The sequence below is a fragment of the Hypanus sabinus genome, chromosome 29, assembly GCF_030144855.1.
Source record: "Hypanus sabinus isolate sHypSab1 chromosome 29, sHypSab1.hap1, whole genome shotgun sequence".
Classification (NCBI taxonomy): domain Eukaryota; kingdom Metazoa; phylum Chordata; class Chondrichthyes; order Myliobatiformes; family Dasyatidae; genus Hypanus; species Hypanus sabinus.
The window spans coordinates 21,619,356-21,642,756 of record NC_082734.1 but is presented as its reverse complement, the minus strand read 5'-3'; the positions used below and the strand labels follow the sequence as shown (position 1 = coordinate 21,642,756).

The 23,401-nt window shown below is 50.9% G+C and overlaps 2 protein-coding genes across 2 annotated transcripts; one reads left to right on the top strand and one right to left on the bottom strand.

The window, feature by feature from the left end:
* Positions 1-228: 228 nt before the first annotated feature.
* On the top strand, positions 229-4,106 carry LOC132383112 (uncharacterized). Its single transcript, XM_059953913.1, has 5 exons — positions 229-357; positions 2,341-2,397; positions 2,697-2,858; positions 3,239-3,397; positions 3,797-4,106. Exons 1-5 carry the CDS (start codon positions 281-283, stop codon positions 3,963-3,965), a joined length of 624 nt encoding a protein of 207 aa, XP_059809896.1. The 5' UTR covers positions 229-280; the 3' UTR covers positions 3,966-4,106.
* Positions 4,107-4,217: 111 nt separating this feature from the next.
* LOC132383113 (ras-related protein Rab-35-like) lies at positions 4,218-19,650 on the bottom strand. Its single transcript, XM_059953914.1, has 6 exons — positions 19,478-19,650; positions 12,780-12,830; positions 12,354-12,477; positions 7,464-7,588; positions 7,128-7,252; positions 4,218-6,508 (listed from the first exon to the last, which is right to left on the bottom strand). The coding sequence occupies exons 1-6, from the start codon at positions 19,530-19,532 to the stop codon at positions 6,380-6,382; spliced, it is 609 nt and encodes a 202-aa protein (XP_059809897.1). The 5' UTR covers positions 19,533-19,650; the 3' UTR covers positions 4,218-6,379.
* Between the last annotated feature and the right edge of the window lie 3,751 nt (positions 19,651-23,401).

Sequence of the window (23,401 nt, the reverse complement as noted above, 5' to 3'; positions counted from 1 at the left end):
TACCTCGCTTTTCCTCTTTCGCACTTTTTGTTTAATTTTGTAACTTAGTCGTTGTTTGTGTTTTGTACTGTACTGCTGCCACAAAACAACACATTTCAGGACCTATGTCAGTGATAATAAACTTGGATCTGATTCCCCCACTCCCTCAAATCCTCATCCCATCGCCTTACCTTTCCTCCACGCCTCAGGTGTCGCTGCAGTTGGAATCAGCTCGTGGGACGCCTCTAGCCGCCGTGTGGCACTGTAGCAGGAGGTCCGCCCTCGGCGGGGCGAGCGCAAGATGGGCGGCGCCGGCGACGAGTCGCCAACGACGGCGGGGCAAGATGGTCGGCTGGGAGGAGGTCTCGGTCCTCCCAGGTCCGTGAGGGTGGGGGGGGGAGGGCGAAGGGATGGGTAGATGGAGGAAAGGGGTTTGCTGGGGAAGGGAAGAAGGATGCGGGAGATGGGGAGTGGTGGGTGGGAGGGACGGAGGGAAGCTGGAGGGCAAGAGAACCAGGGAGTTGGGAATGGGAGAGATGGAGACTGCTCCAGAAGCCCCTCCAGCTTCTCCGATCTTTGTAACCCCTCCCTCTTCCAGCTGCGGACATTGGGATGAACAGCAACAGTGGCCAGTCTTCCTGTTCATTTGATTTGTCCAAACTGGACAGTCACCACTGTGTAGAAGGAATTGCGCTCTGTTCGAATCCGCGAGCTTGATAGGACTGAGTAAAAGGAGCTCCCCTCTGTGTCTGACCCCCAGAGTGTGTGATGGGACGGTGTGGAGGAAGCTCCCCTCTGTCTCTGACCCCAGGGCGTATGTTATAGTATGGTGTGAGGGAGCTTCACTCTGTGTCTGACCCTGTGAGTGTGATGGGACGGTGTGGAGGGAGCTCCCCTCTGTCTCTGACCCCAGGGCGTATGTTATAGTATGGTGTGAGGGAGCTTCACTCTGTGTCTGACCCTGTGAGTGTGATGGGACGGTGTGGGGGGAGCTTCCCTCTGCCTCTGACCCCAGGGCGTATGTTATAGTATGGTGTGAGGGAGCTTCACTCTGCGTCTGACCCTGTGAGTGTGATGGGACGGTGTGGGGGGAGCTTCCCTCTGTCTCTGACCCCAGGGCGTATGTTATAGCATAGTGTGAGGGAGCTTCACTCTGTGTCTGACCCTGGGAGTGTGATGGGACGGTGTGGGGGGAGCTTCACTCTATGTCTGACCCCGGGAGTGTGTGATGGGACGGTGTGGAGGGAGCTCCCCTCTGTGTCTGACCCCTGGAGTGTGTGATGGGACAGTGTGGAGGGAGATTCACTCTGTGTCTGACCCCGGGAGAGTGTGATGGGACAGTGTGGAGGGAACTTCACTCTGTGTCTGACCCCAGCAGTGTGTCATGGGACAGTGTGGAGGGAGCTCCCCTCTGTGCCTGACCCCTGGAGTGTGCGATGGAATGGTGCAGAGGGAGCTTCACTCTGTGTCTGACCCCGGCAGTGTGTGATGGGACGGTGTGGAGGGAACTTCACTCTGTGTCTGACCCCTGGAGTGTGTGATGCGATGGTGCAGAGGGAGCTTCACTGTGTCTGACCCCTGGAGTGTGTGATGCGATGGTGCAGAGGGAGCTTCACTGTGTCTGACCCCTGGAGTGTGTGATGGGACAGTGTGGAGGGAGATTCACTCTGTGTCTGACCCCGGGAGTGTGTGATGGGATGGTGTGGAGGGAGCTTCACTCTGTGTCTGACCCTGGGAATGTGTGATGGGATGGTGCAGAGGGAGCTTCACTCTGTGTCTGACCCCTGGAGTGTGTGATGGGATGGTGCAGAGGGAGCTTCACTCTGTCTCTGACCTCTGGAATGTATGATGGGATGGTGTGGAGGGAGCTTCACTGTGTCTGACCCTGGGAATGTGTGATGGGACGGTGTGGGGGGAGCTTCCCTCTGTCTCTGACCCCAGGGCGTATGTTATAGCATAGTGTGAGGGAGCTTCACTCTGTGTCTGACCCTGGGAATGTGTGATGGGATGGTGTGGAGGGAGCTTCACTCTGTGTCTGACCCTGGGAATGTGTGATGGGATGGTGCAAAGGGAGCTTCACTGTGTCTGACCCCTGGAGTGTGTGATGGGATGGTGCAGAGGGAGCTTCACTCTGTCTCTGACCCCTGGAGTGTGTGATGGGATGGTGTGGAGGGAGCTTCACTCTGTGTCTGACCCTGGGAATGTGTGATGGGATGGTGTGGAGGGAGCTTCACTCTGTGTCTGACCCTGGGAGTGTGTGATGGGACGGTGTGGAGGGAGCTTCACTCTGTGTCTAACCCCGGGAGTGTGTGATGGGACGGTGCAGGTGGGTTTGACTATCTCTCCGATTCCCTCTGACAGGAGGATCGAATGCCCGAGGACAATGAAGGTTAAGCGACACTTTGAAAAGGAAGCTGAGTAAGTGACAAATGTGTTTCTGAAATACACCCAGTGTTCAATGCCAAGTCCCAACCCCTTGAGAAGTTGGGGGTGCATCCCTTTCTGGTGTTAGAGCTCCCAGGCCGGGAACTGTGCACACTGCTCCCGGTGTGAGTCTGACCCAGAGGAATCTGGAGACAAGAAACATATACGGTGCTTCCGGAGCAGTACTAACCTATGGGATAGAGATGGGAATTGTGCATAGTGTTCCTCTTGCAGGTCCAAAGGATACAGAGAAGGGAACTGAAATTTTATTTCCCCTTTTGATATCCATCCAGGGGCCCCTCACCCAAACACTTCTTATCAGAGGAAGCCATGGCAGAACGATTCACCTGCCTGAGTCTGGGTAACGACCACGTTTACAGTACCAACGGTTTACCTATGTCCCGGAACCAAGCAACGGCAGGGGGCCCAGCCGGCTACCAGGACTCAGAGGACAGGTAAACTCTGGGAATGTATGATGGGATGATGTGGAGGGAGCTTCACCCTGTGTCTGACCCCAGGAGGGTGTGATGGGACGATGTGGAAGGAGCTTCACCCTGTGTCTGACCCCAGGAGGGTGTGATGGGACGATGTGGAAGGAGCTTCACCCTGTGTCTGACCTCAGGAGTGTGTGATAGGACACTGTGGAGGGAGCTTTACAGTGTCTGACCCCGGGAGTGTGTTTTGGGATGCTGTGGAGGGAGCTTCACCCTGTGTCTGACCCCAGGAGTGTGTGATGGGACGGTGTGGAGGGAGCTTCACCCTGTCTGATCTGGGAATGTGTGATGGGATGCAGTAGGGGGCTTCTCATTCTGTGTCTGCTCCATCAACCCCCCAGGCTCGGGACAGAGCTGGAGGACGACGCGCTGGACAAGGACGTGGAGCTGGACGGGATGTTTGACATGAGCGACAGTCGGGTCCTCGTTCTCTCCCCTGATCTGCAGCTCGAGCTGAGCCGTCCTGTGGAAATCCTCCCCCCAGAGGTTCTGCATTCCCTGTGAGTGACTACCACCTTCCCCGACCCCAGGGTCAGTGAGGGAGCAGTCGAGGAGGGAGCGAGGGACATTGTTAGAGGTAGAGGGGCAATGAGGGGATGGGGAGAGGGGGGAAAGGGATAGAGATACAAGGAGAGAAATTGAGAGAGACTAGGCAAGACAGCGACCTCCCACCCCTTCCTTTCCCTACTACAATAAACTGAGTGAGAGGATGGAGGGTGGGAGGGGCTGGGCTAGCGAAAATGGAGGCAGGTGGGAGGGACAGAAGGGGGCGGACTATCAGGAGCAAGGGGAAGGAGGGGTTACCCGAGGGCGAGAGGCAGCAAGGAGCGAGGGAAGGAAGGGCCAACGAGGAGGGACTGATCCAGAGCCCACTGACCCCCGTGTCTTCACTCCGCCAGGAACCACCCCTGTATGGAGCTGTTGCTGTGGCAGCCCCCGGGACACTCGGTCCATCGAGCAATACGGTCCCTCAGCCTCGGTCTGTCTGACAGCGAGACAAGGGTCACCACTCCCACCACCCCGAGGAACCAGGAGAGAAGGGCAGCCGAGGAGGACATGGACGTCTGACCAGAGGGTGGCAGGGTTGGGGGCTGACCCACGTCAGAAATAAACTCTCAATGATCATCTGGTTGTGTATCTGCCACCTGGTCATGAGGCGGGGGGAGAGGACTGTGAACCCGAAGCCCAGTTCTCAGTTGGGGAGGGGACTGTGTGTCTGAAATCTGGTCCCAGAAGGTGGGGGCAGGTGATGTGTTCCTCTCCTGCTCCCCAAGGGTGGGTGGGGAGGGGGAGGACAAATTACTGAAATCTTGGCGATGCTTTATCTCAATTTAAATTTTACTTCATACATTATTTGATTCCATGATCGGTTACATTCCCAGCAACAAAAAAAAATTTATACAAATATTACAGAGAGGTTATAAATTTCAGAGAAACCATAATTAGCATTAGTGCAAAATCATCTGGGGTGGCGTTAGTTAATTCGCGATATTGGAGCGTCGACAGAGAGCGGAATAGGGTCTGGGGAAGGAAATTTGGGCTGGGGTAGGGAGTTTGGTCCGAATGTGGGAGGGAGGCAGGACCATTCCTTCCTGCAATAAGCAGTGTAGTAGGAGACTACAGAATCCCACTGAAACTGTGAGGGCGGGTCAAAATCACCATGAGTGGGAAATCAGGTACCCGGGTTACGGTGAGGGGTGTGGGTGGGCATTAGTGTTCTGGTGAGGGGTGGGGGGTACCAGTGTTAGGTGTGTGTCAGTGACAAAGTGAGTTTTACGGGGAGTATCAGTGTTACAGTGGGGGGTGGGGTGGGGTATCAGTGTTACAATCAGTGTAGGGAGTATCGATGTTACAGTGAGGGGTGGGGGGAACAGGGTTACAGTGGGGGGGATATCGGTGTTATGATCAGGGGTGCAGGGAGTATCAGTGTTACAGTGAGGGGTGAGGGAGAATGTTAGTGTTACAGTGAGAGGTACAGGGAATCTGTGTTGGTGTGGGGAGGGGTATCAGTTTTACAGTGAGGAGTGAGGTGATGTCAGTGTCACAGTGAGTGTTATGGGGAGTATTAGTGTTATAATGAGGGGTGTGTGTTTAGTGTTTGAGGCCACACACACTGTGTCATCTCATTCACCCTCCCAGTGCCTGGGATTTAGTGAGACCCTACACTGACTCACCCTTCTCACCAAAAGTCAGACCAGTGCAACGCCAGGCTGATGACTAAAAACCTTGTTCCCTCCCGTTCTGCAGTCATGGAGAAAGGTGAAACCTCTGGGTCTCATCAACTTTCCCCACTATCTGGAGTTGGTCCGACACCCACCCGCCTACATTCATCAGGCAGAGGAATTCCGATTAGGAATGACTGCCTCGCTCCACTACTGCTGGGAAGGGGTGGGGTGGAATGGGACGCACCCTCAGACCCTGGGGAGCCCACCGAATGCTAAGGCGTAGGGCATTAGGACCCCGGGGTGCCTAACGAATGCAAGTGATGTGGGCATTTGGCCCCTGGGAGGAAACTCAAGGAATGCTACAATGCCTTTTATGCCAGGGAAGCCTCACCAGATGGAACATTTGTGGGCATTAGGATCCCCTGGAATTCACAGGGGGTACCAGGACTCCACCAAGCACAATACTGCAGACATTTGGACCCAGCAGAACTAATGCAGCAAAATATTTCACTCGTTTGGGGAGCCCACTGAATACACCCATGTGGGCACAGAAAAAAATACTGCAAGAATTTAGACCTTAGGAATGCTGCGGACGGTTGGACCCTGAGGAAGCCACCGAGCACAATGCTGCAGACATCTAACAGGACCCCGGGGAAACCCGCTGAACGTGCTCATTTGGGTCCTAGTGCCCAAACTGGGAAAATACTGAAAGCATCTGGACCCTAAGCTGTGGACATTTGTATCATGGGGATCCCAGTAAGCTCAATGCTGTGGCAGAACGTCCAAAAGCAAACCCCCAGAGAACCCACTTAACACATCGCAGACCAACAGGATCCAGAGAAATCGCTAAACACACAATCGTCCAATAAAATCCCAATAGATCCACACATCACTGGCCAATGTAACCTGTGGGGTCCAGTTAATACAGATCAATAGGAATGAAGGGATCCAGTAATTACAGGACTAGCCAATAGGATCCAGGAAAATCCAGTAATTACAGTACTTTAAGTAGCGAACCCACCTGGGAATACAGCAGTAATTACAGAACTAGCCAATGGGATTTGGGGAGGTCTAGTAATTACATCACTGAGCTCGAGATCTGAGGATCCAGTCACTGATTGATAGGACCCAGGAAAGGATCCAATACAAATGCACACACGCATCAGTACGAGCATTAGGACCCGGTGGAGGTGGGCAGGCCTGGACGCTCCCCCTGCCTGTTGGGTGAGCTGCAGAGGGCCGGGGTCAGGCTCCCCGGGGTCCACCCGCTACCACCTCAACCCCATGCCACTCCCCACCCACCCCCGGACACTTGGATCAGCAGCATTTCTTGACAGCAGGCTTCTTCTTGGGTTTGTTGATCTTCACCACCTCGTTCTGCTGCTGCAGGCGCGCCAGGTTGTCCTTCTTGCACTTTAGCACCATGAAGGTGACCGCATTAAACATCTGGGGGGGGGGGGGGGAAGAGAGAGGATGTGTGGTTAGAGCAGGGAGGAGAGAATAGCTTAATTTTTCCATGGTAACTGTGACCCCCCCCCCTCGTAGCCTATCACCATTCTCTCCCTCAATAAATGCCCCCCTCTCCCCCCACCCCAAAACACAATCCATCCTCCAATGGCAACCATCTCAAGCTCAGTAAAACCCACCCTGCTGGACTAACCGGCTGTGGGTCACTACCCGTGGGAGAGGCATCACGAGGACTTTGGAGAGTGAAACAAGAGTCACAGAGGGGGTCTCAGGGAGAAAGGGGGGTGGGGGACTTGTAGGGGAGGGGGTGAGACATTGGGAGAGGATGTAGAAGGAGAAGAAAGGATCTGTGTTTGGTGGGGGGAGAACCCAATAGGGGAAGAAAGGGTCTTAGGTTGGGGAGGAAGGGGGGGAAAAGGAGGGAGAGAGGAAGATGGAGAGGAGGAAGGGGAAGTGGGGAGAGAGGGATGGAGTGGTGAGAGAATCCCGGGGGGGGGGGGGGGGAGTCAGAGGGTCCTGAGAAAACGTATGATGTGAACCTTCACTTCCCCACTCCCCCCTCCCAAACCGTCCCCTCCAGCCCACCCGTCCCACACACCTCCTCCACGTTGGTGTTCTCCTTGGCACTGGTCTCGAAGAGACGGATCCCCACCTGGTCGCAGAAACGCTTCGCGTCAGCATATTCCACCTGCCGTGCTGAGGGGTCCTCGTTCTTGTTCCCCACTGAGGGTCCGAGGGGGAGAGAGAGAGTCAGAGAATGGAGGAGACCAGCGTGGTGTGGAGGGCGGGAGGGAGAAGAAGCGTTGGGGAGGAAGGGACAAGGGAGGCACAAGGGATTAAGGTGGGAGAGGTACAAGATGGGGGGTGAGGGATAGGAGCTCCAGAGAACCAACCCCCTTTCCCCCACCCCTGTAAGCCCACAGAACTCCCTTACCTAGGACCTTGGAGACGGTGTCGCAGTTCTGACTGATCTCATGGAGCCACCTCTTGACGTTGACGAAGGACTCGGGGTTGGTGACATCGTAAACTATGATCACCCCATGGGTGTTGCGGTAATACCTGAAAGAGTGGTGTTTGTGGGGTGGGGAGTAGTCAGCAGCCTGACATACATGTCGTCACACAAACCCCACCAACCCTCACCTGCCTCTTCACCCCCTGCCCCCACCCCTATTCCATCCCACTCTCCCTCGCTCATGCCAGGAGATCATTTCCACACGTTCGATCATGCACTCCACCTCTTTTCAGTCCAGGGGCACTGAGCTGGGACGTGGAGCCAACCTGGACAGGAACATTTCAGATCCCGAGCAACTTCGAGTCTAGGGTGGGAACAGAATTAACCAGGAAAGCTTGGGATAAAGATCTAATATCACAAGTTGCGTTGACAGTCTAATAAGTAGGAGAGCAGGTGATCACAGAAGCTCAAACAGGGCTCCCAATCTTTTTTAATCCTTGGACCCCAAACATTAACCTAGGGGTCCAAGGACCCAGGTTGAGAACCCTGCTTGAGAGAAACGTTAACAATCGTGAGGGGTTTCGACAGTCTAGGAAACGGGGAGATAACTGATCTAAGATCACTAGCTAGTAGCATACGCAAAATGTTGGAGGAACTCAGCAGGTCATGTAGCATCGATGGATGTGTATAAAGAGTCTATGTTTCGGGCTGAAGCTCTTCTTCAGGACTGGAAACAAAGGGATAAGACACCAGAATTAAAAGGTGCAGGAAGGGCATGGGGAAGACTAGCTAGAAGATGATAGGTGAAGTCAGGTGAGTGGGAAAAGGTTGGAGAAGAAGGAATGTGATGGGAGAGGGAACCGGGGAGACAATAGGCAAGTGAGAAGAGGTCAGACTGACGAACGGAAGAAGGGAGGAAAATTTCTTTTTAACCAGAAGGAAAAATAGATATTCATGCCATCTGGTTGGAAGCTACCCAGATGGAATATAAGGTGTTGATCCTCACCCTGCGGCAAAAGAGGAGGCCATGGACCGGCAAGTTGGAACGGGAATGGGGATAGGAATTAAAATGGTTGGTCACCAGGAAATTCCACTTCTGGCGGATGAAGCGGATTTACTCGACAAAGAGGTCTGCCATGTTACATCGGGTTTCACCAACGTAGAGGAGCACTGGATGCAACCCCAACTGATTTGCAGGTGCCTCACCTGGAAGAATTGTTTGGGGCTCTGAATAGAGGTAAGGGGAGGAAGTAAATAGGTAGGTGTATCTTTTTGGTTGCTTGCAGGGGTATGTGCCAGAAGGGAGATTAGTGGGGAGGGATGAACAGAAAGAAATCATAGCACCTTAGATTTTCTGTGGAAAGCAGAGAGTGAGGAGGAGGTAAAGATGTGTTTGGTGATAGGATCCCATTGAAGGCAGTGGGAGTTGTGGAGAATGATGTGTTGGGTGCGGAGGCTCATGGGGTGGTAGGTGAGGACAAGAGAAATTCTATCCGTGTTAAGGTGGTGGGAAGATGGGTGAGTGCAAATGTTTGGGAAATGGAGGGAATGCATCAGTGGTGGAGGAAGGGAAATCCTGTTCTTTGAAGAAGAAAAAAAGGACATCTCCGATGTCTTGGAAAGGAAAACTACATCCTGGGAACAGATGCGGCTGAGAGATAAACTGGGAGAAGGAAAAAGCATTTTTACAGGAGACAGGGTGGGAAAAGGTATTGTCAAGATAGTCGTGGGAATCGGTAGGTTTATCGATGTTGGTAGACAGTTTGTTTCTAGAGATGGAGACAGGGAAATTGAGAAAGAGGAGGGGGTATCAGAAATGACCATGAATTTAAGGGCATGGCGGAAGTTAGAGGTAAAGTTGATGAAATTAATGAGCTCTGCGTGGGTGCACGAAGCAGCATAAATCAATGTGGCAGAGGAAGAGTTGGTGAGTACGACCGAGGAAAGCTTGGAGCATGGGCTGTTCTATGTGGCCAACGAAAAGGCAGGCGCAGCTGGGGCCCACACGGGTGCCCATGGCTACCCCTTGAATCTGGAGGAGCCAAAGGAGAAATTGTTGAGGGTGAGGAACAGATCTGCCAGATGGTGGAAGGGAGCTGGTTGGGTCTATTGTCGAGAAGGAATCAGAGGGCCTTTGAGGCCTTTTGATTGGTGAGAGAATTGTATAGGGACTGGACATTGGTGGTGAAAATGAGGGAGTCAGGGCCAGGGAACTGAAAGCTGTTGAAGAGATCGAGAGCATGGTGAAGTGTTGCAGATGTAGGTGGGATGGGACTGAACTCTTCCCACTTATATCTGAAGGCAGTACACTGGGAGAGCAAGCGATCAGGAAGCTGGAGTGCGAGATCGACAATACGGTGTGGGGTGACGGCATGGTAAGTAGGGAACAGCAAATAACCAGGAAACTGCAGTGAGACATCAGAGATCCTGAGGGGTTTCTACCATCTAGTAAACTGGGACAGCAAGTCATCAAGGTACAAAGTGAGACATCCAAGATATGAGAGGTTTTGACAGTCTAGTAGGCAGGAACTGCAAGTAACTAGGAAAGACTGGGGGAAACATGACAAGATCGGGAGGGGGATTGAATCCGAAGGCTGGGAAGTCACGTCTCAGCTTTACAGAGCTCTGGTGAGAGCACTCCTGGGGAACAGGAGTGCAGTCCTACTCTCCTTATTCAAGGGGTACTAATGCCTTGGGAGGGGTTTTGGAGGAGGGAATGGTGCAGTTACCAGACCCTATGGAGCATCACGGCACTGGGAAGGCTCTTCAGCCCAACCTGCCTGTGCTGACCCATTTTACCCCACCTACACCAATCTCACTTTTCCACCAGTCTGTATAATTCTCTGCCTGACAAATTTAACCCTTACATATTGTTCGGGTCAAATTTGACCTGTTTTGACATTTGACAGCAGGAAAAACACCCTAAATGCCATTTTTTTTAATCCGAAATTTGATGACTTTTCCTAAAGTGACCCAAAATGCACAAAAATTAAAATACTTAAAAATTTTACACTTTTGTACAGGTGCTACAAATTTTTGTACATTGAGGCTGCTCCAGGTCAAATTTGACTTGTATCTATTGAAATGGATTTTAGACCTCTGAAACATTAATTAAGGATTAATCACCCATTTATACATTCTATTTATACATTCTAAATATATCTGTGGTTCAAAATTTGGAATAGACACTTGTTATGAGGGGATTCTTGGGCTGGGTCAAAGTTAACCCAGACCATACAGTGAAGGTACAGAATATGAACAGTATGTAAGGGTTAAGTATCTGAATATCTCACTAGTAGTGATCGTCTCTTATTCCGCTGAGTTCCAAACATCTCTGCTCTTTGTGTGACCCTTCCCAACCTTTCTTCTATCTCTCTTAATCAGCCTCTGCCTTCTAGTTTCAGACTTCTCTACCTTGGGGGAGTGGGGGGGGGAGGGGAAGGACCACCCATCCTATCTACAACCCATCAGACCAACACACAAGTCACTGGAGGGACTCAGCGGGTCAGGCAGCATCTATGGAGGAAGTGTGCAGTCAGCATTTCAGGCCAAGACCTCTCCACCCAGTCTGAACACTGGCTCTCGTATCTTGTCTGCTCCTATTGGCTTTCCCCTCTGCCCCTTTCCGCTCTGGGGAAAACAGTCTCAGCCACTCCAATTCCTGCCAAGATCGAAGGTGCTTGAAAGCTGAGTACCATCCTGGTGAATGTCCTCTGCCACCAGTCAGCTCAAATGGCCAAGGTTCCCATCTAAGCTTGTCCCATGATCTTCCAAAGGGTGAGCAGCTTCAAGTCCCTGGGCATCAACATCTCAAAGGATCTATCCCAACACTTCGATGCAATCGTGAAGACCCTACATCGTTAGGAGTTTGAGGAGATTTGGTACGACTGTAGCAAATTTCTACAGAGGTATGCTGAAGAGCATTTTGTCTCATCATTTCACCGTCTGTTACGGAGGCTGCGGAGGATTGTAGACACATCACTGGCGCAACCCTTCCCAAAGGACATTTGCAAAAGGCAGTGCCTCAAGGCAACATCACCTTCTGGGATGATGCCTTCCCCCTCACTGTCTGGGACATGCCTCTCCTCGTTGGAACCCACACTCAATATCTCCATCTGGTTCTGGAAATGCAAGGCGGAACGGTGTGGAGGGAGCTTCATTCTGTCTGACCCCAGAAGTGTGTGATGTGATTTAGAAGGAACTTGAGAGGCAACCTTTTCACCCAGAGTTGCCAGACAGGTACATTATCAACACTGTAAAAAAAACCTTGGACAGATACATGGATATGAAAGGTTTAACCACAGGACACAGGTTTAAATTAGCAACTTTAACTAATTGTATAGGTAGAGCAACTCCTAATAACGAAATTAAATAAAACTGTTTCACAGCTCTCAGTTCCAAGTCTACCCAAATTGGCCGATCATTCCTATCACCCCAATATAACCAAAAGGACATATACTGCAAATCAACAGCCCAATAATACATTCTTAGATTAGGCAAAGCGACACCTCTGTCCTTTTTCAACTTTTGCAAATGACATTTACCAATTCTTGGTCTTTTATTATCCCAAATAAAAGATAGAATAATGGATTCTATTAGATTGATAAAGATAGAAAGGTTTAGAGAGATAATGGCCAAACATGAGCAATGGGTCTAGCTTAGGAGAGAACCTTAGTTGGCATGGGCCTGCTTTGTGACTCTGTGGCTCAGTACAATGAAGCTCGAGCTCTCCCTGCTCATTGAGGTTCCTCCACACCATCTCCCGCAGACAACCGAGTCGGATCTGAAGTCCCCTCATGACAGTTATCGCAGAGCCTCAGATTTGAGGAGAGAGGCTGGCAGGGTGGGGGGGGGGGGGGGGGGGAGACTTACGTGGAAGTGATTGTCCGGAACCGCTCCTGGCCGGCCGTGTCCCAGATCTGCAGCTTCACCTTCTCCCCGTTCACGTCCACCGTCCGGATCTTGAAATCCACTCCAATTGTTGTGATGTAGCTGCCTGGAGAGGATAGGGTTCACACAGGGATGGAGTTATTGGTGAACAAGACACAGTGCCCCCACTTCACACCCTCCTCTGGGACCAGGCACACTGTCCTCTCCTCCTACCCTCCTCACCCTTCCAGGACCTGGTATTGGACCACCATTCTCTTCCCTTATTCTGGGAGTGGGCATCAGGACGCTGTCCTCTCCCTCCTTAGGGACTGGGCGTTGGACACACTGGTCTCTCCCTCTCTGGGATCAGACTTCGGTCTCACTGCCCCCTCCCCCCACCATGGGGCAATTTCCCTCGGGCCGTCCTACCTGAGAAAGTGTTGTCAGCAAAGCGAAGCAGCAGACTGCTCTTTCCCACTCCTGTTGAGAAAGACAACAAAGTAAATGGATTTCTGTCACACGATACCCGGCAGTGTGAACGAGCTTCACGCTGTATCTGACCCTGAGAGTGTGTCACAGGACGATATGGACGAGTTTCAGTCTGCGACCCCAGGAGTGTGTGATGGGACAATGCAGAAGGAGCTTCATTCTGTGCCCAACTCCAGTAATCTGTGATGGGACGGTGTGGAGGCTCTGTGTGTGTGTGTGAATGTGAGTGTTTACGTGCTGTTTCTGAGCTGTGTGTGTGTGTGTTTACGTGCTGTTTCTGAGCTCTGTGTGTGTGTGTTTACGTGCTGTTTCTGAGCTGTGTGTGTGTATGCGTGTGTTTACGTGCTGTTTCTGAGGTGTGTGTGTGCTTATGTGCTGTTTCTGAGGTGTGTGTGTGTGTTTACGTGCTGTTTCTGAGTGGTGTGCGTGTGTGTTTACGTGCTGTTTCTGAGCTGTGTGTGTGTTTACTTGCTGTTTCTGAGCTCTGTGTGTTTACGTGCTGTTTCTGAGCTGTGTGTGTGTTTACGTGCTGTTTCTGAGCTCTGTGTGTGTTTACGTGCTGTTTCTGAGCTGTGTGTGTGTTTACGTGCTGTTTCTGAGCTGTGTGTGTGTTTACGTGCTGTTTCTGAGGTGTGTGTGTGTGCTTACGTGCTGTTTCTGAGGTGTGTGTGTTTACGTGCTGTTTCTGAGGTGTGTGTGTTTACGTGCTGTTTCTGAGCTGTGTGTGTGTTTACGTGCTGTTTCTGAGCTCTGTGTGTGTGTTTACGTGCTGTTTCTGAGGTGTGTGTGTTTACGTGCTGTTTCTGAGGTGTGTGTGTGTGTGTGTGTGTTTCCGTGTTGTTTCGGAGCTGGATGTGTGTGTGTGTGTGTGTTTACGTGTTGTTTCTGAGCTGTGTGTGTTTACGTGCTGTTTCTGAGCTCTGTGTGTGTGTTTACGTGTTGTTTCTGAGCTGTGTGTGTGTGTTTACGTGTTGTTTCTGAGCTGTGTGTGTGTTTACGTGTTGTTTCTGAGCTGTGTGTGTGTTTACGTGTTGTTTCTGAGCTGTGTGTGTATGTGTTTACGTGTTGTTTCTGAGCTGTGTGTGTGTGTTTACTTGTTGTTTCTGAGCTGTGTGTGTGTGTTTACATGTTGTTTCTGAGCTGTGTGTGTGTGTGTGTTTACGTGTTGTTTCTGAGCTGTGTGTGTGTTTACGTGTTGTTTCTGAGCTGTGTGTGTGTGTTTACGTGTTGTTTCTGAGCTGTGTGTGTGTGTGTTTACGTGTTGTTTCTGAGCTGTGTGTGTGTGTTTACTTGTTGTTTCTGAGCTGTGTGTGTGTGTTTACATGTTGTTTCTGAGCTGTGTGTGTGTGTTTACGTGTTGTTTCTGAGCTGTGTGTGTGTTTACGTGTTGTTTCTGAGCTGTGTGTGTGTTTACGTGTTGTTTCTGAGCTGTGTGTGTGTTTACGTGTTGTTTCTGAGCTGTGTGTGTGTTTACGTGTTGTTTCTGAGCTGTGTGTGTATGTGTTTACGTGTTGTTTCTGAGCTGTGTGTGTGTGTTTACTTGTTGTTTCTGAGCTGTGTGTGTGTGTTTACATGTTGTTTCTGAGCTGTGTGTGTGTGTGTGTTTACGTGTTGTTTCTGAGCTGTGTGTGTGTTTACGTGTTGTTTCTGAGCTGTGTGTGTGTGTTTACGTGTTGTTTCTGAGCTGTGTGTGTGTTTACGTGCTGTTTCTGAGCTCTGTGTGTGTGCACATTCTCCCTGTGAACCGGGTGCTCCAGTTTCCTCATGCACTCTGGCACAGTGGGGCGCATTGGGTGCTGTGGATTGCTCTGTCTGTGTACAACGGGAGGGAGGAAAGAAGGAAGCCAGCAATGACAGTTTGGAGTTGATTGGGGATTTACAAGGGTACTGATACAACTCAGACTCAGAGCTGTCAGCTCTTCCTGATTTCCCACCCTCCCTTCCCAAAGAAACTTCCCCGCCACCAATTGCCTAGGCACAGTCCGTGCCTGCCCGCAGAGTCTGACGCACAATTCACCAACACCTGAACACACACGAGGTACAAATCCAATTGGAGAGTCACCAATCCCATTCAATCCCAATGAACCCCACCCCTTCCCAAACAAAAGAAAATCTGCAGGTGCTGAAAATCCGAGCAACACACACAAAATGCTGGAGGAACTGAGCAGGCCGGGCAGCACCTGAGGATAAAGATCACAGTGGACGTTTCAGGCCGAGACCCTTCATCAGGACTGGAGGAGTCAGAGTGAAAAAGGAGGAAGGGTGGAAAAACCACAAGGTGATAGGTGAAACTCGGAGGGAGGAGGGGTGAAATAAAGAGCTGGGAAGTCGAATGGAGAAGGAAAGGACAGAAGGACATGGAGGAAAGAAAAGGGGGAGGAGCACCAGAGGGAGGTGAGAGAGGAAATGGGAACGGGTAATGGTGAAAAGGTGTGGGGGGCATTATCGAAGTTCAAGAGATCAATGTTCAAGCCATCAGGTTGCAGGCTAGCCATACGGAACACAAGGTGTTGTTCCTCAAACCTGAGTGTGGCCTCGTTGAGGAGCAGAGGAGGCCATGGACTGACACGTCTGAATGGGAATGAGAAGTGGAATTAAAATTGGGTCCGCACTCCCAATGGGACCTCACCCCCTTCCCATTTACTCCCAGCATCCGGACACAGCAGGAATTTGACCCTGGACAGTCTCAAGCCCGACTGCGAAAGGAGGAGGGCTGGGGTCAGGGCTGGTAACCCCACCCCGTAGAAAGCCAGAGCTACAGACACAGAAGCACCACAGACCTCATTGCCGGGATAGAAAGGACGGTGTGGTCAAACCGGAAGCCACAGGGCCAATCAGCCTTCTCATTGGCCCAGGAAAGAGGTCTCTGGTGAACTGCTGACCCAGTAGGGGTGATGGGCTGAAGCAGTACAGTGCAGGCAGAACAAATCACTGTAAAAAGAAATAACTAAATTGGGCAAAAGAGGAATAGTTTATGGATCATTCAGAAATATTGATGTCAGGTGAACAAGATGGTCTTCACCAGCCAGGGCACCAAAAATATACGTCACAGTGGTGTTTTGGGTAGCAGAATGGCATTACAGCACCAATAACTGGGGTTCAATTCTGCCACTGTGTCAGGAGTTTGTACGTTCTCCCTGTGGGCTTCCTCCAGGTGCTTCAGTTCCCTTCCACATTCCAAAGAGAAACTGGGTATAGTTAGGAAGTTGTGGACATGCTATTTCGGTGTCAAAAGCATGGCGTCCCTTGCTAACTACCCTGGCATACCCTCGGACTGTGTTGGTCATTGACGCAAATGATGTTTTGATGTAGATAAAACTGATCTTTGCCTTTGTTGTACAAGGTCCTGAAGCCCCATTTGGAGCACTGTTTTCAGTTTTGGCACCCTGTTGCAGGAAAGATATTACTGAACAGAAAGCATGCTGAAAAGATTTTCAAGGATGTTGACTGGATTTGGGGGTGGGGGGGCTGATTTGTAGGGAGAAATTGCAGAGACCCCACCTGGAACGCAGGAGATTGGGAAATGACCTGATACAGGATCACGAGGGGCAGAGACAGGGTGAAGGTACAATCAACTTCCCGAGAAGCAGTTTCGAAACACAAGGCAGAAGAGCAGAGGCGAGAAATTCCAAGGAAACACAGTTAGCAATGGGACTAACTCACTGGGAAACAGTCAGCAGATGAGACTAACTCACTGGAAAACAGTCAGAAGATGGGACTAAGCTCATTTGGAAACACAGTCGGCAGAAGGGACGAATTCACTGGGAAACACATTCAGCAAATGGGACCAATTCAGTGGGAAACAGAGTCAGCCAATAGGACTGACTCACTAGGAAACGCAGTCAGATGGGACTAACACACTGCACAATACAGTCTGCAGATGGGATGAACTCACTGGGAAACACAGTCATATGCGACTAGCACTGTGAAATATAGTCAGTAGATCGGAAGAACTCACTGGGAAGCTGTGAGCAGACGGAACTAACTCGCTGGGAAACTGTCTGCAGAGGGATTAACACACTGAGTAGATGGGACAGACTCACTAGGAAACTCAGTCACAGACAAGACTGACTCACTGGTAAACAGAGTCTGGAGAAGGAACTATCTCACTGTACAGTCACTGATTTCGCAGTGCCAGTCTGATCTGACTGAGTTTCCCAGTGAATCGGTCCCACCTGCTGTGTGTTTCCCAGTGAGCTAGTTCCTTTTCCAGACTCCGTTTTCCAGTGAGTCAGTCTCGGTGACTGAATTTCCTGCTGAGTCTGTCCCATCGGCTCAATGTGTTTCCCAGTGAGTTCATCCCATCTGCTGCCATTTTTCAGTGAGCTCTTCCTGTCTGTAGACAGATCCCCAGTGATTTAGTCACATCTGTTTACTGTTTCACAGTGAGTTCGTCTGATCTGCTGATTGTGTTTCTAACTCACTAATACAGTCAGCAGATGGGACAGATTCACCGCGAAATACAGTCAGCAAATCAGACAAACTCACTGCGAAGCACAGTCAGCAATGGGATGTACTCACTGGGAAACGGACAGCAGATGAGATTAACTCTCAGGGAAACAGTCAGCATATGAGACTAATTAACTGGGAAAGAGTCTTCAGATTGGACAAACCCACTGGAAACAGTTTGAAAATGACACTAACTCACTGGCAGCACGCAGGACAAACTCACTGGGAAACCAGCAGTTGAAACTGACTCACTGGGAAACACAGATGGGACCAAATCACTAGGAAACAGTGTGGAGATGGGATGAACTCACTGGGAAACATTCAGTAGATGGGACAAACTCACTGGAGAAATGTTTGCAGATGAAAATAATTCATTGGGAAACAGTCAGCAGATGAGACTAACTCAGTGGGAAACACTGTTAGCAATGTGACAAACTCACTGGGAAACAGGAGATGGGATGAACTCACTGGGAAACACAGTCAGATCATACTAGGTCTGCGAAATACAGTCAGAAATGGGACAAACTCACTGGGAAACAGTCAGCAGATCGGACGAACTCACTGTGAAACACAGTCAGCAGATGGGATGAACTCACTGCAGATGAAACTCCGTCGTCGTCGTGGCTATCCCTTCAGGTCGAGGATGATGGTCTTCGCTCTGTTGATCTATTTATGGGCTCTCAAGTGGCTTACGAGTCCCACCTTGGCTTTGAAAGTTCTTCCGCATTCAGCACAGGTGGTTCCAGACGGCAGTTCGGGCTTTGGTTGTTGCTGCCTCTCTTTCCATTTTCTTCTCTTTTCTTCTAATTCTGCACATCTGTTGGCTTAGAAAGTTGCTGTTCCTTCTCGGATAATGGCTTGCCAGAGTTTCCTGTCCTTGGCATTGGTTTCCCAATTGTTGATGTCGATGTTACATTTCTTCATGTTGGCTTTTAAGGCCTCTTTGAATCTCTTCTATTGTCCACCTCACAGATAAAACTAATTCACTGGGAAACAGTCAGGAGATAAGACTAACTCACTGCGAAACCCAGTCAGTAGATCGGAAGAACTCACTGTGAACAGTCAGCAGACGGGACTAACTCGCTGGGAAAACATGCCAGCAGACTAGACTAATTCAATGGGAAACACCGTCCGCAGACAAGATTAACATAGTCTCACAGTATATGTATTCACTCACTGGGAAACAGTCTAAAAATGGGACAAACTCACTGGGAAATAGTCAGCCCATGGGCCAAAGGGCCTTTTTCCCTCCTGTGAGACTTGTCCACATAAGTTCTCTGTGCACTCTTTCCATTTTAGGAACATCTTTTTTACAGTATGCAACCAAAACTGAACACAATATTCCAACACCTTTTACAACTGTCCTATGACCCCAAACTCCTGTACTTAGTGGCTGGACTGACGAAGACCACAGGGCTCCTTATTCACCACCCTGTGTCTACCTGTGATGCCTGGGTCCCTCTCTTCTGCAACAATCCCCAGGGCCCTGGCATTCACTATGAAAGTCCTGCCCTGGTTGGCTCTTCCAACGTGTAACACCTCAAACTTAATTGAATGAAGCTGAATTTGCCATTCCTCCGTCCACTTCCCCAGCTGATTTGGATTCCCTGTAAATACTCGTAGCATTCCTCAATGAAGCAGCACCAGTTTTAACGCTGTGTTTAAATTGCTAAGCATGCCTTGTACAGGTATACATGAGAGACGAAGTGCCCAGCATCGAGCTTTGGGAAACACCGCCAAGCACTGGCCTCCATTCCGAGAAACAGCCTTCCCATCCTGCCTCCTACCATTCAGTCGGTTGTGAGTCCTGTTTGCCAGAGCCGGTGTGATCGAGGATGATTCCCTCACACTTCCTCGTCTCGCACTCTCCTCCCTCTTTACCCAAGATGATCCATCAGTCTACACCTCTCTAAACCCTCCCACTGCTCCAGCACTTTCAGTTTCCCTCGCACTCTCCCTTCCTCTCTCACCTCTTCCCCCTCTAATTTCACTATCCCACCCTCTAATCTCGCTATCCCACCTCCATCTCCCTCTCATCACTCCCCCTCCTCACATCTCCTTCCACCCTTCCTCTCCCCTTCCACACTCTCCCTTGCCACCTCCCACCCTCTCCCTTTCCCCTAATCATCCCCACTCTGCCCCCCAACCATTACCCCCTTCCCCAAACCCTCCCCTCCTTCTTCTCTCACCGCTGTCTCCGATGATGAGCAGTTTGAACAGATGGTCATAGTCCCTGCCCGCCATAGGGTGACCCCCGGGGCCGCAGGCCCGGGCCTCCCCTCCCTCCCTCGGCAGGTGCCGCCACCGACTCCGCTGTCCCGCCGTCCGAGGCCCGTCTGTCCCTCCGCCCTCCGCTGGGCGCTGACGTCAACGCGCCGTGTCACCATCCGCCGCGGGGCCCTGACGTCTGCGCGTCGTCTGCTTAGTCCACTGACGTCATGGCGCTGCCTTCCGTCAGCCGCTGGCCCCCAGCACTGAGGGGCAAACAGGCGGCGCTTGGCTTCGAAACATGTTACCATGGAAACAGTGTCTCGGTCCTCCACGATGGGACGGAGAGAGGAGGGTTGCCAGGCGGAGGGATGTGGGCTGAAGGACGGAGGGGTGTGAGAGGTGAGATGGGAAGGCTAGGGAGGGAGGGAGGAAGAATCCAAATCAGTTTTTTTTTACCATTGACATAACTTGTGCATTTTGTTGTTTTGTGGCAGTAGTACAGAACCTGCCTAACAAATCATTTAAAGTTAAAAATCGAGAAAAAGTTAATAAATACTGCAAAAGACGAATACCGAGGCAGTGTTCATGAACAGTTCAGAAATGCGATGGCAGAGGGGAAGAAGCAGTTTATGAATTGTTGAGTGTGGGTCTTTAGGCTCCTGTACCTCCTCCCTGAAGAGCGAATGCCCCAAATGGTGAGGGACATACCTAATGATGGAAGCCACCTTCTTCAGACATCACTTTGTGAAGGTATCCTTGATCCTTGGGAAGGGCTGTGCCTGTGATGGAGCTGATTCAGACTACAGCCCCCTCAAACCTCTTGTGATTCCGTGCGTTGACCCTTTCCCTATCAGTCTGTGATGCAACCTACCAAGATGCTTCTGCAGAAATTTGCTAGAGTTTTTGGTGACATACCGGATCTCCTCAAACTGCTGATAAAGTTGAGCTGCTGGCATGCCTTCTTCACGTTGGCATCGATTTTTTGGCCCCCCAATAGATCCTCTGAGATGTTGATGCCCAGAATTTGAACCTGCCCACCCCCTGACCCCTCCATGGGGACTGATGGGTCTTCTAAATTGAGATTCTTGATATTTACAAGGATGTTGCCTGGATTGGGGAGCATGCCTTATGAGAATAGGTTGAGTGAACTCGGCCTTTTCTCCTTGGAGCAACGGAGGATGAGAGGTGACCTGATAGAGCTGTATAAGACGATGAAGGGCATTGATCGTGTTGATAGCCAGAGGCTTTTTCCCAGGGCTGAAATGGCTAACACAAGGGGGCATAGTTTTAAGATGCCTGGAAGTATGTACAGACGGGATGGCAGGGGTAAGTTTTTCACCCAGAGAGTGGCGGGTACATGGAATGCACTGCCAGTGGCAGAGGCGGATACAATAGGGACTTTTAAGAGATAGGTTCATGGAGCTTAGAGAAATAGAGAGGTATGTGGCAGGGGAATTCTAGGCAGTTTCTGGAGTAGGTTACATGGTCGGCACAACATTGTGGGATGAAGGGCTGTAATCTGCTGTAGATTTCTATGGTCTATGTTCTAAATTCCCAACTTTCAGACTTCATTCCTTGATTTAGCAAGACACACTGTTTGTTCTGTGACACTATTCGACCAGCCAACCTATCTTATTCCTTTATGACTCCTTATTGCCGGATGAGGCTCTGCCAACGACAGTGTCAAATTTATGCTTGAGCTGTGCCTGGCCACACAGTGACAAGCGAGGGGAGAGTAGTGCAGCCAGCTAAAAACTCCTCCTTGAGATGGGCGAGTGTTGAAAGTCAGTGAGGGGGGAGATGTTATTACCGATCCACGCTGTCTGTGATCTCCCGAGGAGGATGTCAAGGATTCACTTGCAGAGGCCCGGGTTTTGGAGTTTGCTGGTTATTACCGAGGGGATGAATGTGTTGGACGCTGAGCTGTAATTAATAAACAGCAGCCTGATTAGGTATTGCTAAAGTCCAGATGATCCAAGGCTGAGTGGAGAGACAGTCAGATTGCATCCGCTGTAGACCTGTTGTGGCAATCGGCACATTGCAGCAGGTCCAGTTCCTGGCTTAGGTGGGAGTTAATTCTAACCCCTCAAAACACTTCATCACAGTGGTTGTGAATGCCACTGGGTGATAGTCATTGAGGCAGATCACCTTGTTCTTCTTTGGTGTGATTGTCACCCTTTTTAAGCAGGTGGGGTCCTCAAACCACCGTGGTGTGAGAGATTGAAGATGATGTCTCTGAATGCTCCCTCCAACTGGTTGGCGCAAGTTTTCAGTGCACTGTCCTACCAGGTACACCATCAGGGCCCAACGCCTTGTGAGGGAGGGAAAGAAAGAGGGAGAGGGAGGGAAGGTGAGAAGGAACGTGGGAGATAAGGGAGGAAGGGATTGGAGAACAAGGGAGGTGGCTGAGGGAAAGGGAGGAATGTAGGAGAGGGGAGGAGTTGGTTGAGGGAGGGGGAGAGGTTGGAGAAGGGAGAGAAAAGGGAGGGTGGGAAGGAATGTGTGAGATGGGGAGAGAAAGGTTGGAGAATGGAGGAGATGGCTGTGGGAGGCAGGAGGAAGGTGGGGAAAGGAAGGGAAGTGATAGATTGAGAGATGTAGGAGAAAGAAGGTGATGAGAGGGAGGTGTGAGGGGTTTGGAGCGACGGGGAGGAAGCTGAGGTTGCGGAGGACAGGGAACGTTGAGGCATATTCCTTAGTGGGACAGTGCCTGCACATCATGGTCCCCCCACCCCTCAGGTGCCACGTGCCTTAGTGGGGTAGTGTGGAGGGTGTTGTTTGTGAGGAGTTGTCTAGCTAACCCAGATCTGTGTGGAGATCGAGGGTCTTGCAGCCCTGAAGTAAGCCCTTCGGTCCAGCTGCTACCTGCTTACCCACCCACACACCATCCTGTTCCGTACCCTGCTCTGCCTTGGAGATTCACTCTGGCTCCACCACCCACTACAGTCAGTTCATTCCAGGTTCCAACACCCGCTCCAGGGGAAAATATTCCCCACCCCTCCTCTAAACTTCTCCCCCTCAAACCCTGGGTTTAGATGCCAACTGATCACCCCTCCCACACCCAAGCTGAGATGCCGTGTACAACCCGGATGTGCAGAGAGGCTGATTGGCTGTTTCTGGGCACCATCCGTCCCACTGACTCACTCCGTCACAAGACAAAGGTAAAATAATTTTATTGAGATAACTGCTTATTAAAGAACTATGTGTCTGTGTATAAATAACAGCAGGAGTTGCATACTCCAGTGGGATTGAATCCAATCCATCAATAATATGGACAATAACCACATTGGTACATAATATCCAAGGTGAGTTTGGGACTCCTTCCCAATCCCTCCCACCATTCGCACTCCCTATGGGATTCCATCACTTCAAATTCACTCCCACTGTCTACATTCCCAAATGACCCCACCTCTTCCCATTCACCCCCACCATCCACACTCCTAATGGACCTCACCCCTTCCTATTCACTCCCTCTGAACCCCACCTCTTCCCATTCACTCCCACCGTTCACACTCCCAATGGACCCCACCCCTTCCCATTCACTCCCACCGTCTGCACTCCCAATAGACCCCACCTCTTCCCATTCACTCCCACCGTCCGCACTCCCAATGGACCCCACCCCTTCCCATCCACTCCCACTGAACCCCACCTCTTCCCATTGTTATGAATGTACCACAGCTCTGAGGGGCCGAAGGGTGCGAGGTAGCCCCCTCCTTTGTGAGAATTGCAAGAGCATTATTGGGTTGGGTCAGAGGACCCAGGAAATGAGAGAGAGAGACATGGCCATTGTCTCCTGGAGACAACTTTTGTGGATTGGGGACTATGCTACGTGCAAGCCCTCGGGCAAAGTGGGCTGGTTGAGAGAGAGATTGCATCATCCCAACCTGATTGACATCTACTAC

Coding starts and splice junctions, on each gene's coding strand:
- LOC132383112 (XM_059953913.1), top strand. CDS start 281: ATGGGCGGCGCCGGCGACGAGTCGCCAACGACGGCGGGGCAAGATGGT. Junction 2,398..2,696: donor CACTTTGAAAAGGAAGCTGA/GTAAGTGACAAA, acceptor ATATCCATCCAG/GGGCCCCTCACCCAAACACT. Junction 3,398..3,796: donor CCAGAGGTTCTGCATTCCCT/GTGAGTGACTAC, acceptor TCACTCCGCCAG/GAACCACCCCTGTATGGAGC.
- LOC132383113 (XM_059953914.1), bottom strand. CDS start 19,532: ATGGCGGGCAGGGACTATGACCATCTGTTCAAACTGCTCATCATCGGA. Junction 12,831..19,477: donor GCTCATCATCGGAGACAGCG/GTGAGAGAAGAA, acceptor CTTTCTCAACAG/GAGTGGGAAAGAGCAGTCTG. Junction 6,509..7,127: donor AGAACACCAACGTGGAGGAG/GTGTGTGGGACG, acceptor CCCCCCCCCCAG/ATGTTTAATGCGGTCACCTT.